Source organism: Larimichthys crocea, chromosome XXII (assembly GCF_000972845.2).
Source record: "Larimichthys crocea isolate SSNF chromosome XXII, L_crocea_2.0, whole genome shotgun sequence".
Classification (NCBI taxonomy): Eukaryota; Metazoa; Chordata; class Actinopteri; family Sciaenidae; genus Larimichthys; species Larimichthys crocea.
The window spans coordinates 9,202,411-9,216,189 of record NC_040032.1 but is presented as its reverse complement, the minus strand read 5'-3'; the positions used below and the strand labels follow the sequence as shown (position 1 = coordinate 9,216,189).

The following is a 13,779-nucleotide window of genomic DNA, read 5'->3' as shown; positions in this document are numbered from 1 at the left end:
TTTTCTTTGAGAGAAACTTTGAAAGTTTCCAGAAATGAAGGAAAAATGTAAAAACGCGGCGAAGACCCGCAGAGAGAAGGAGAACGGAGAGTTCTACGAGCTGGCCAAGCTGCTGCCTCTGCCGGCGGCCATCACCTCCCAGCTGGACAAGGCCTCCATCATCCGGCTGACCAGCAGCTACCTCAAGATGAGGGCGGTGTTCCCGGACGGTAGGAGCTCCGGGGGAACCGGGCCGGGACCAGAGAGCGTGATTAATTATGTTATTAATTTAATTAATTATTATTTTATTATTATTAATCAATGCACTGCAAATATTAATATTAATAATTAATATAAATCCGGATGTTTATTTGTTTCCAATAAGAATTGAATATTTTTTCAAAATAAAAGACGTTATATTATTATTATATAATAAAAGTGCAAAATATTAAATAAGGAATCGTTTTCTTTTAGATTTAATGAGGCTAAAAGTTTTATTAAATCATCTCTAAATGTCAAACATTAATATTAAAAGGTGAGGTGTGTTTATATTAATCATTTCCCGCCGCGTCAGGCTGCTGAAACTAAAAAATAAAGTAAAAACCTGGAAACCCCAAATGTTGCTTTAACGGGTGTAAAGTTCATAATTTATGAAGCTTTTATAACGAAATGATTAATTAATAATTTCTAAACCTTTTATAATAATTATGAAGTCAGTAAAACGTTTTTAAATTTAAAAAGTTTCAGAATAAAAGTCAGCAAACGTCAAAACAAATAAAGTCTGCACCTTAAAGCTTTTATTTTGAATAATAATAATAGTAGTTGTTGTGTTTGTCTTCACTCCATCATCATCATCATCATCGTCGTCACCTCTGGGCTCGTTAAGCTGATGTTGGCTCATTAGGACTCGCGCGCAGTTTTGCAGCTTGTTTTCGCGCGCTGATTAAAAGCCGGTGTCGTCCTTGAACGCCTCACTCATTCATCAAGCTGAATTATTTCATTAAGGCGCACAGAGGCGCGTTGAGGCGGGTGAGAGGGCAGGAAAACAGAGCCCTTCCTCTCTGTCATCACTCATAAAGTCACTCTCACTGCGCGGCCTTTCATGGCGAGGCCACCCGGACCAGCGCGGCCTCACAGCGGCCCGGGACGCGGCGGCGGCTCCGCGCGGCGGCACCAGGCCTGCAGGGACAGATGTTTGTCCAAATCAAAGAATATTATTCAGCTCGTTCATAAATGTGCGGATTAAAACAGACTCAGGTCCGGTGAAGTGTTCGTCATGGATCCATTTTGTTCGAGTCCAGAACCAGGAGGAGTCCAGAACCAGGAGGAGTCCAGAACCTCTGAATTTATGCCCCTATTCTTTTTAAAGTAAACAATATGTGTCATAAATAATAAGTAATTCATGTTTATGGAACAATTTCTGCCACATTTATCCCATAAATTCAAATATTTGGTGCGTAAATGTTGATTTTTGGAGAGAAACGACGCGCGGCCTGTTTCTGCTGTTTGAATTCAGTTTAATGTGTTTTTAATAAAAAGTGACAGACACGTGATGACGCGTTACAGGTGAAGTCCTCGTGAAAACCGGACATTGTTTCATGTTTTCAAAATAAAAAAGATGCGAAACATTTTAGTTTAAATGAAATAAACTCGTTTTTTATGAGGGAAAATTAAAATAAAGCCTCGGTGATTCAAAGTGATAAATAAGAACTGACATCCGAACACATCTCCGGGTCTGGAGATGATTTTACGCAGCGTCAGAAGAAGCTCTGACGCTGCGTAAACTCATCTCCAAAGCCTCAGTCAGTCAGATGTTCTGGTCCAGAGACGTGTGCAGTGTTTCTGTCTCTGCATGCTGGAGTCTGAGCTTCACCTGCAGCTGCAGAGATGAACTGTGTTGATGTTCCTGTAGTAACGTCCTGCTCTGCTGCCTGATGGGTCGGAGGTCTCGGACGCTCCGTGCTGGTTTTGGGCCTTGCCCCTCACCTGCAGAGATTTCTCTGATTCTCTGAATCTTTGAACCAGATTCTGGATCGTAGACGGTGAAGTCCAGAAATTCATCCAGACTGTGAGTCCACAAAGGTTCTTAAACTGGTTTCAACAAACTGATGAACCTCGCCTCACCCTGATGTGAAGACTGAGCCTCTCAGACCTGATCATCTATCACCTGTTACCTGTGGAAGCTTCAGACAGACAGAGAGAGTTCAGCCTTTAGCTGAAGAATCATTTATTCTGTGTGTGTGTGTGTGTGTGTGTGTGTGTGTGTGTGTGTGTGTGTGTGTGTGTGGTTTTCAGCCTCATTTTAAATCCAAATATTTTAATTTGAAAAAATTATTTGTAGAAAATCAAAATTAGAAGAAGATGTAAATAAAAGTTTTTAGATTAAATATCTGCAACATTTTTCAAACCTCGTCTTCATTTAAAATCATAAATTAAAATAATTATTCAGCTGTGATACACAATTAAAAATCACCTGAACCTTTGACCTGTCAACATTTATTAAATTAACAGAGTTTAAATGGAACATTGCAAATTTTTTATGACTTAATATAAATTATTATCTCGTTACTGTAAAAAGATTTTAACCTTTTATAATTAGAAAAGACACAATAATAATTTCTGCTCACGTCAGTTCATTTAGAAGTTTTTATTCAAACCACAGAGACTTTAAAAAACATAAAGACACATTTATTAAAGATAAAAAGGTTTAAAAACAAACAAAGTTCAGCAGTCTGAGGTTCACGACGAGCTTTAAATAAATTAACATCAAAACATTTTGAATTAAACTGAGACAGAAAGTTTCAAAGGAAAGATTCAAAAAGTCAACGAACGTTTCATTAATGGGAAATCTAAAGAGGTGAGACGCAGTGTGAGACAGAAAGAGACGTGAATATTAAATCAGAGGAAAAACTTTAAATGATGCTGCTTAATGTGTCGTCATGGAGACGAGGCTGAGATTTTCTGACTGTTACTGCGAACACACACACACCATCACACACACACACCATCACACACCATCACACACACACACCATCACACACCATCACACACACACCATCACACACACACCAACACACACCATCACACACACACCAACACACACCACCACACACACACACCATCACACACACCATCACACACCATCACACACACACACACCACCACACACACACACCATCACACACACACCACCACACACACACACCATCACACACCATCACACACACACCATCACACACACACCATCACACACACACACACCACCACACACACACCATCACACACACGTTCACACTGATCTCGTCCTGCTGTTCAAAGCTGCAAACACTTTTCTACATTTAATATCTCTCTTTATATAATTAATGTTGTATAACTGAAACATGTTGACTGACCTCAGGTCTGTTTCATCAGTTTTCTGAAATGCAGCTTTAATAATTTTATTAAAACAGAGCGGTGAAGTTAAAATATGAAGATTTACTTCAGCTCAAATAATAATAAAGTTTTTATTTATTTACACAAACTGAGCGACAGGAAACTGTCAGCAGCTCGTTTAATCTGAGATTTATTTAAATTTTTATCTGAACTCAAACTGTTGAAACGTCTGAGGACGACACGTCACATCAAACATTAATAATTCACGATCAGCTGTGTCTGTAATGTTGTTTCAGCTCGTTAGTTTAAAATCTCGTTAAAGCTTTAATGTGATTTAAGTCGGACACGTTAAATTAAATCAGAGAAAAGTGCAAAATACATAAAACAGTCTCAGACATGTGACTGAAAATTAAATGTTTGGATTTTATTTCAAATAGAAAAAATAAAAATGAACTCTGAATAAATTAAACACAAATTAAATGTGACAGCAGGAAGTCTGCACTTATAGTTTTCTTTATTTTTGCATATTTGTAAATATAATTTAATTTTTTTTATGTTGTCTTTTTATTTTTTAATATTTTCTAAAGAAGATTTGACGTTTTTTTTTTCTCCCATCAGTAAAACTGTGAAGCAGATTTAACATTTTTGATTCTTTAGATTGAGACTAAATTATTAATTTGTGTTTAGTCGTTTCATACTTTAATTCTTGAAGTCCATAAAAAGCTGAAATAATTTACATCATGTTTTTTTTAATCATATTTAAGGATTAAAAACTGGAGCTGCTTCATGAATCAGATTCAGTGTGAACGAGCTCTGAGAGTCGACAACAGTTATTTATTTTTACAGTTTGAGTTTACAGACGTTAAATTCTCGTTTATTCCACAGATAACGACGTCAGTCTGTCTCTAATTTATGGAACATTATTGTAATATAATAATAATAATAATAATAATAATAACAATAATAATAATTAGTCCTCGGTCTGTGCACATTAAAAACAAATCTTTGATTGAAGGAGCCTCTGAGTTTATTCACTTTAATTTACTTTGAATGTTTTAATGATTTTATTGTTGCAGTTTTCGGTTTTTAAACTTCATCGTTTTTTATTTATTAATGTTTCATCATCGTATGGTCTATTTACTTTTTTATTATTATTCTATTCGTCGTCGTCTGCTTCTGTTTTCACTTTCTGCTTTGTGAAACACGAACATGTGACAGAGAAACCGAGTGAATATTTGGCATCTGTAGAAACTCTGCACAGACACTTCGGTGAGATTCCATCCATTAAAGATTCGTCCTCTGAGGAGCTGCATCGACTCGTTATCATTATTCACAGAGAAATAAATGAATCAGTGTTTGTTTTGATTACTTCCTCTGTCAGCGTCCTGAGCTGATCTACAGGTGCTGTTAAATAATATGAGCTGTGTCTGTGTGTCAGGTATAAATGCAGATGTGAGGAAGCTGATGATACCTGGAGTTTGTTTCTCACACAGACTAAGAACTAAAAATTAAATATTTGTCAGTGAGAAGATCGATCTTCTTTTCTAACTCCACGTCTTCTCTCTGGTGGCACCTGAAGGAATTTCTGAAATACTTTAAATAACCAAAAATCTGACACGTTTACATCCATGATGAATTATCAGCTAAGTCAAAGTCAAATGAACGGTTCAAAAATCAGAATCCAGATAAAAATATCAGGAAGAGAATGAACCTGAACCTCCTGAGCGACCTGTCGGCTTCTCTGCTGGACTTTCATGTTGTGAAGTCTTGTTGGTCTTGTTGGTTGTACTCGCAGAGCCTGGTAAATATCTGAGGTCGTACACGGTGTAAAAACTTTAAGAAGCTCCGTCTGAGAGGCGTCAGTGCAGGTCCAGTGTTGGACGCCACAAACCGAGCTGGAGTTTTGGCCGGAAACTCAAACAGCTACAGAGATTTCTGAAACATCTCATGAAGCTGAGAGCTGCAACCTTTTCTTCTGTTTTCAAAATCCTCCTTCACTCGTCCTCTGGTTGAGTTTTTGGTCTCGGTCAGTCGGGCTCAGATGTTCTGGTCCAGGGAAGTGTGCAGTGTTTCTGTCTTTGTCTCTCTGCATGCTGGAGTCTGAGCTTCACCTGCAGCTGCAGAGATGAACTGTGTTGATGTTCCTGCAGTAACGTCCTGCTCTGCTGCCTGATGGGTCGGAGGTCTCGGACGCTCCGTGCTGGTTTTGGTTTTCTCTGATTCTCTGAATCTTTAGATGAGATTCTGGATTGTAGACGGTGAAGTCCACAAACGTTTCCCTTCATACCTGCTTGTGATACTATCACCTGTTACCAGTGAACCTCTTTACCTGTGGACGTGTTTGTCGGTCTTTAGTTGCAAATATATAAATATGTCTTTGTCTTTGGTCTGTTTTTGTAATCAGGGTCTTGATTTGGTTCTTCAGGACGTCTGATGTAAGACATATTTGGACAGCTGCTCTCTCCACTGAAAGAACAATGCTCCATGTGGACCGTCTGACGGTCTCGTCTTTGTCTCTGCAGGTCTCGGTGATGGATGGGGTCAGTCGACGAGGTTCAGTCCTCTGGACGGCATGGCCCGAGAGCTGGGCTCGCACCTTTTACAAGTGAGTACCAGAGACAGCGAGCAGCTCTGTGCTGCTCAGTGGTAATCAGATTACTGTGAGCTGGAGGTATCTGTCTTTAAGACTAATTATTAAAGCGTGAAGCAAAATGTTCGATCGTTATTCCACCATGAAAATAAACATGTAACAATAAAATCTCAGCTCTGAACGTCTTTCTGAAACGTTTCATGAGCGAAGTTTAAAATAAGAAGCTCGGCCTCGACGGAGAGGAAAAGGAGAAAAGGAGTGAGGAAGAGGAGGAGGAGGAGGGAGTTCATAGGAACGTTGGCTCAGCTCGATATGATGTCAACTTCTCTACTATGCAATATTCTCTGTAATAAAAGTATGAGTTGGGGAAAGAAGAAACTGTAGTACAGAACGATAAAACTATGAACATAGTCAGTTCAAAAAGTATAGTTTTATTATATATGTATTATTTTTATATATATATATATATATATATATACTTATTTCTTTTTATTATTATTATTATTATTATTATTATTATTATATTATATAGTTTATTTAAGTTAAAATTAAGTTTAATTAGTTTGATTTTTTTTTTTTTTACAGTTTTAAATTTGGATTTTTTTAAAAATAGGAATAATTAGATTTTTTTCTGTAATTCAGTTAGAGGTAATGTCAGTATTATCAGTACTTTTCAACAGTTTTCGAGCTGGTTAAACCGTTAACAGCACCGACAGTCCTGCTTCTTTCACCTCACAGCATCTTATTTATGTATTTAATTATTTATTTCTGCACCAGATTCAGAAATCAAATCAAACCAGATTCAAATTCATCAGAAAATCTCTAAATATTTAAGTTCCAGTGTGTTTACCTCGTATGTGTTGACACATACATGTTCATGCTGCTCCCTCAGACTCTGGACGGCTTCGTGTTCGTCGTGGCCCCTGATGGAAAAATCATGTACATCTCTGAAACGGCGTCGGTCCACCTCGGCCTGTCCCAGGTAAGACCTCGACGTCTGAGTCAAACATTTCAGATGAACTATGAGTGATTAGTAAAGTGTGTGTTGGACATGTGTGTCTGCAGGTGGAGCTAACAGGAAACAGTATATTTGAGTACATCCACCCGTCAGACCACGACGAGATGACGGCGGTGCTGGGTCTCTGCCAGCCCCCACACCATCACTTCTCTCTCGGTACTTCAACAGCCTCGACCTCCTCAAAGGCTCCTGTGTGCACGTCATGATGTATCACTCTCCAGGAGTGTCCGGGGTTTTTATTTATCTTCACAGCACAGAGATCCTTTATTAGAAACAGACGAGCAAAGTCAACCATGATTAAGTCTCGATTAACACTCAAACTCTTAATAACCGCAGAAATGACGTCATGTGATCTGTCCCCTTTTTTCAGTGGATTTTGAATTTTGGACGTCACAGCTGAGTTATTGGAAACGTTTGGATCACGACTCGTAAACAAACAGGAAACGTTACACTCCAAGAAAAACTGGAGAACCTTTTTTCCTGTTTAAAGGAGCAATGTGTCGGATTTGGAGACATCTAGTGGCGTAGTTGCCAACTGCAACCACCTCGGAATCAAGGGTGAAGAAAAAACTATGGTGGTTGCAAAATACGGAAAAAATTTTAGTTTGTCTGTTCTGGGCTACTGTAGAAACACGAAGAGTCAAGCAGCAACCTCTGAGACCGTGAAGTACCAAAACCTGCAGTTCCTCTAACGTCCACTTGAGGCTGGCTCCAGAAGTGAGTCAGTCTCCATAAGTCCCCATGTTCAAATGTCCAACTTCACAGCAGAAATAAACATGTTTACAGCCTGGTACAAAAAACAGTTTTGGTCTCTGTAGCTAATTTCCCCGTTCATGACAACTGTACTGAGGGTGAATTTATATACAACTCACCTGTTCACATTATATTAAGGCTTAAAGTTATGCAGGATTAAGAGCGTGGACGCTTTGATTGACAGGTGGGTGTGGTTACAGGTGACACTCAGGTCCACCGATGATCCAAGTCCTTGCTGGTTTTTAGATCGGCTCTTCAGAAACTCATGGGGTTTCTCCATTATTTATACTGTCAGTATCTGTTACACCTCCTCCGTCAGACTCCACGTCATGGAGGCTCTAAAGCATTTTATTTTCCATGTTTTATGGAAGTTTCTCCTTTACTCTTCACTCTGCCCATTTTTATTCCCAGGTTCGTCAAATTTTTAGATGCTAGATGCCAGTAAATCCCACACACTGCTCCTTTAATTAAACATATTAATAAGGACTGTAGTTCCAGTGTTCAGGATGAGTCTGAATGAAGCTCAGTGAGCAGCTTCCCATGCTGGCTACAAACCGCTGACTCCAAACATTAAAGTTGATTATAGGTTAATGTGGAGACTGTGATGGGAAAACAAAACTTTGTTTTTTTAGATGATTGCTGATCTCTGTGATTACAATCAGAGTCCAAAAAAGTTTGGGTTTGAAATTAATCTCGCTCGCGGGACAGGACGTCCAAAAACTCTCGTCAGTCCACGATTTCCCGTCAGTCGGGCTCAGATGTTCTGGTCCAGAAGTGTGCAGTGTTTCTGGATGTTGTTGATATCTGTCTTTGCATGGTCGAGTCTGAACTTCATCTGTAGATGCAGAGATGAACTGTGTTTATGTTATGAGGGGTCGGAGGTCACGGACATTCAGTGTTGATTTTGGACCTTGCGTCGTACGTTCAGAGATTTCTCTGATTCTCTGAATCTTTGAATATTCTGGATTGTAACAACAAACAGTTTTTGTTTTTAAGTTCACCAACATTCCCCATCTTTAGTTGCTCCTGTCCAACTCTCTTTTAAAACGGGTTGCAACATTAAATATTTTATCTTTGGACTGTGGAGAGCGTCCCTACTTTCATGGATCAGGGTTGTCTGTCAAGAGAAGATGGTGTCATGATGATTCGGTGATTTGGAGTTTAAAAGATGTTTGTTTAGCAGGTAGGGTCTAAAGAAAGAAAGAAAGATCTCAGCATATCCGGCTTCAGTCGCTGTACCTCGTTAATTTTCTGGGTGGTCTAAAAGTCAGTATGTAAAGTATGTTTCACATGCCATGATTGTCCGACCTCAGGAGAAGAAATGTGGACTTGGTTGTGGCTTGGATTGTACTTCAAGTGTCTGCCAAATGAATACATTTAAATGTACACATGAACACGGGTCAAGAGATTTCATACAACCTCTGGAAAGACTCCAGACATTGTGCAACAGTTTCTTGGGTTTGGTGTTGCGGTGGCAGACAGGTTACCGTTGTTAGGTAAAGTGGACTTCACTGGTCTGATGTAAAAATATAAAAACTACACTATACTATAACATGTGTTTGTTTGTGCTGCAGAGTACGAAATCGAGCGCTCCTTCTTCTTGAGGATGAAATGTGTTCTCGCCAAACGAAATGCAGGACTGACCTGTGGAGGATATAAGGTCGGTTGGCCGGTGATACAGTAGTTGCATAGTGGTTGGATTGCTTGTAAAACATGTAATCAGATTACTTTCATGCTCTTGTTTTCCAGGTCATCCACTGCAGCGGCTACCTGAAGGTGCGTCAGTACATGATGGACGTGGCGCTGTATGAATCCTGTTATCAGACTGTGGGTCTGGTGGCGGTCGGTCACTCGCTGCCGCCGAGCGGCATCACCGAGATCAAACTGCACAGCAACATGTTCATGTTCCGGGCCAGCCTGGACTTCAAACTCATTTTCCTGGACACGAGGTAGGAGAGACGCCACGTGTGGAAGATAAAGTCCATTGACTTTATATGAAAAATACTTGTGCAGAATATTTTACTTGATTTCTGTGAGAAACTCTGCATGTCAGACCAATCTTTGACAGTGTAACTATAATCAAACTGCTGTTTTAAAATACGTGGACGTTACGCTGTGCTTCCAACATCAACCCCTGACTGTCTCTCCTCTGTGCTGGAGCCAGGGTGGCAGATCTGACCGGCTACGAGCCTCAGGACCTGATCGAGAAGACTCTGTACCACCACGTCCACACCTGTGACGTCTTCCATCTACGCTACGCTCACCATCTATGTGAGTACTCGAAATCTTGTGGGTGGTAAGTCGAAGTGAGTGAAACCCAGATATTTCTAAAACTACAGACAGTTACATGAACGTGAGAGTGCCCGTCTTTTTAACCTCACTCAGTCAGAGTTTAGTCACTTTATGTCACGATTGAGATTTCCCGAAACAAACTAGTTATTTTAGGTTTAAAGTTCCAGTCAGTGGAAAATTGCAGCTTCTTTGAATGACTGACGCAGAGCTGGTTATAACAACATACCCTGTGTATGGAGTCCTGAGGGTCTCCTGTCAGGTCTGACCATGTTTCCTTGTTTTCCCTGCAGTGCTGGTGAAAGGGCAGGTCACCACTAAGTACTACCGCATGTTATCAAAGCATGGTGGCTGGGTGTGGGTGCAGAGCTACGCCACCATCGTCCACAACAGCCGTTCCTCCAGACCTCACTGTATCGTCAGCGTGAACTACGTCCTCACGTGAGTCACCACCCCCTCCATCCATAATACTCCGTGTAAAACCTCCAGTTGAACCAATACAAAGATGCACAGTGTGTTCCTGTATGTCCGTCTGTGCGCAGCGACATCGAGTGCAAGGAGCTGCAGTTATCTGAAGACCAGAGTCGAGCCACTAAACCCGTCCTCAGTCTGCCTTCATCTCACGACCGCCACAAACAACTCCGAACAAAAACAGTGAAGATGAAAACCAAAGTGAGAGCGGCTCCATATCCAGAGGTGAGAAGTCAGTGTCAGAGTTAGGGATGTAACGATACACTCGACTCACGACTCGATTCGAGTCACGATTTTTTGTTCACGATACGATTTTTAAAAAATCAAAATGAGCTACAGACAAATTATGACCAAATAAAATTATTATATTTATTATACTTTTTATTTGTAGGAAAAAAATCTTTCTTTACAGAAACTCTCAAACAGTTTGTGTTCTTATAAAAAGTGTAAACTGTGATGTGCAGTGTTCGCTCACCAGGTGGCGTAACCAGGGCTCTAAATTAACTTTTTTGATCATCAGCCAATGTGGCTGGTAAGTTTTGTACATAATAATAAAATAAAAAGCGAGCAGCACGCGTCAATTTCCACAGAGCACCTCGAGCGGGCGAGAGCCAGGCACAGAAAAAGCAAAGAGAATCCGGTGAATTTTCAAAATAAAATACCCCATACAAACTTGCCGGTTGTAAAAACAGACAAAAGCAAAACGAATTAACTACGTAACATATTTACAGATGTAGAAGCATGTTTAGAAGAACACACACCGGGAAAATGTCCAAATCTGAGCAAGTAAACAAAGTCTGGCGGGCTAAGCGCTCGCTTCTGAAACACTCCCGGTGGGTTTGAAGTCGCGTGCAGGACGGACCAAACACGCCACGCTCATGCAACGCGCCGGGAAGCCTGTTTGACCAGTGAGCACGCGCTGTGCGGGTTCCCATTCGCCAAGAATCGCGATTCATTTTTTCTGTCAACCGATGCGAGTCGTCACGCATTCGTACCGATTTTTAATCGTGTCACGATGCATCGTTACATCCCTAGTCAGAGTGTGATCCCACTGTGGTAAATATGTTCAGCTGTACTCGAGTATTTGTTCTGATTACGTTACTTCTGAGGTCACAACTTTGCTACCAGCCAAGTTAATATCACTGACTAGTCCAGCAGCAGTCAGCCCAGCTCGGCGTCTGTCTTTCAGCCTTTTATTTCACCAAGCTCTCACCAACCACTAAAAGTCAGTCCCACATTTACTCTTGTCCGGCGGCTTCCTGGTAGTCCTTAACGCCTGTTGGTACAAACACTCAGTCCGTCAGCTTGGCGGTGAGCTCAGAGCGACGGGCCAAGCTGACGAACTGAGCTAACAGCAGCTACAGCTGTCAGTGTGGATCAACAGTAAACCCTCCGTCACTAAACCCATCTTTGTTTCTTCATAGCAGCAGACCACCAGCCACTTCCAGTCGGACCACTCGAGCTGCTCGCCACAGAGGGGGCTGTGGAAGGAGAGGTCCCTGTACCCAGCAGCCCCCTGCAGGGAGAAGAGCTCCAGCTTAAGTCCTGAAGGAGGCCAGGAGTCCTGCAGCCCCACTTACAATCTGACCCACCACCACCACCACCCCTACAAACAGAGTCAGCCGCAAAGCTCAGGTCCGTCCTCTCAGCTGACTCAGCAAATCATCGGCTCCCTGCACAGCAGAGATTCTGTTGGGTGGAACATCAACAGCCCAGCAGTACCCAACAAGTACTCAGGTATACTCTTTATCTGACACAGTTTAGGTCACTCCTCATTAAGAGTAGTCATACCTGTCCAAAATATCCACCCTCAGGTGGTGGAGCTGGTGTTTCCTGTAAATCAACAAATCATCTTCTTCATGGGTTGCTGAGGTGCAAACAGTCCAACAGTTTAAGTTTGTCAACACACAGTTTGAATGAATTCTATCTACAATCCAGAATATCATTCTTCACGCAAGGGACAAAGCCCAAAACCAACACTGAGTGTCCGTGACCTTCCACCCCTCATCTTAGACAGATCACATCTACTTTCAGTAGAAGTTCTGGTTCAATCTCACCACCTGAATCTTGTTCTCCTCATCAGGCTCCATGCTGGCAGCTGACCGTCGGTACCCTGCTGAGATCTACCATCATCCTTCCAGCAGACTGAAGGAAGAACCTTACGACCATCACATGCTCTTCCACAGCAAGATGTCTGAAGTTTGTCCAAACCCCCGATCCCGTGCCATCAAGGACGTTAAGCCTGTCAGCCAGGATGTCCGGCATAATACGAAAGGTGCCGAGGGTCTTCAAGGTGACCGGGTCCTGGCCAGTCCTTTGCTCAGTGGCCTGGTTCTGGGTAAAGGTGAGCAGGGTGGCTTGCTGCACAGCGTGGGTCAGCCTCTCCCTGTAGGGAGGAGGCTGGGTATGATGGAGGCTCCCTACATCCACCCAGCCGCATACACACAACCTGCTGACGGCCACGGAGCAGAGCTGCAGCCCAGAGCTGCTGAGGACGACCGGAGAACGTTGACCGATGTCGGGGTTGGACTTCCAGCCCACGCTCCATATGTGTCTTTGAACTTTCATAAAGTCTTGAGCAAACACAGTTGTATCAAAGCTCACCCTTTCTCCACGCTGAACCATCTAACAGACAGCTACACCTGCCACGGTAAAGAGATGGCCTCCTACACCAGCCAGAGCCCCAGCTCCAGCTCGTCCCCCGAGAGCCAAGCAGAGATCCCACATTACATCAGCACGTCTGTCATTATCACAAACGAGAGGTGACCAGGACAGACCCTCAGGAAACTCTTAGACCAGAACTCCTTCGGGAGGGTCACTCGTCTTCTTCATTCAATGGTCTTTTCAGACGGGGAGCGACTGACTCGCCTTTTCAAAGAGAGGCAGGCGCGATCACGTGAAACTCGGTTTCTAAGCAACGCACTTGTCAGGCACTGACCACCATGATGAGCGACCGATCTTGGAGGTTTGTGCGTTATCGGGACATCAACAGGAAGGAGACTGGATGTACAGCTATGTCTCAGTTCAGATCCACTTTTTCTTGTAACCATGCAGAGCATTAGCACCAACGTTTGACCTCCTAAATATAAAAATAAAACGTGTACAACCTTACATTTGTATACTGAGGTATGCACATCAACCTCTTCAGCTCCAGCAGCTTCCTTCCTTCCAGTAAGTCTGGAAATAGGCGAATTGAGACACAGTGCAAGATTATTTAGCTAAATTTAGCTATCAACAATAACGGTCTGTGGTTGGCATCATTGACCTGTGATTGGTCAACTAACCCGGGCTCAGCCTTAGAGATAGG

General features: G+C 42.1%; 1 protein-coding gene across 3 annotated transcripts in view; it reads left to right on the top strand.

Moving 5' to 3' along the window:
* The window catches only part of sim2 (SIM bHLH transcription factor 2), a 17,105-nt gene extending 3,653 nt beyond the window's left edge, over positions 1 to 13,452 (top strand). The window contains exons 1-11 of one of the 3 annotated variants that reach the window (XM_027273290.1): positions 35 to 209; positions 5,874 to 5,956; positions 6,834 to 6,923; positions 7,007 to 7,115; positions 9,287 to 9,372; positions 9,462 to 9,661; positions 9,877 to 9,983; positions 10,295 to 10,442; positions 10,544 to 10,697; positions 11,900 to 12,209; positions 12,556 to 13,452. In XM_027273290.1, the coding sequence (XP_027129091.1) occupies positions 35 to 209; positions 5,874 to 5,956; positions 6,834 to 6,923; positions 7,007 to 7,115; positions 9,287 to 9,372; positions 9,462 to 9,661; positions 9,877 to 9,983; positions 10,295 to 10,442; positions 10,544 to 10,697; positions 11,900 to 12,209; positions 12,556 to 13,238 (2,145 nt within the window). In that variant the 3' untranslated portion in view covers positions 13,239 to 13,452. Of the gene's footprint in view, positions 1 to 34; positions 210 to 5,873; positions 5,957 to 6,833; positions 6,924 to 7,006; positions 7,116 to 9,286; positions 9,373 to 9,461; positions 9,662 to 9,876; positions 9,984 to 10,294; positions 10,443 to 10,543; positions 10,698 to 11,896; positions 12,210 to 12,555 lie in introns of those variants that run through there. The other 2 variants (XM_027273289.1, XM_027273291.1) reach the window with 2 other exon arrangements.
* Positions 13,453 to 13,779: the final 327 nt, after the last annotated feature.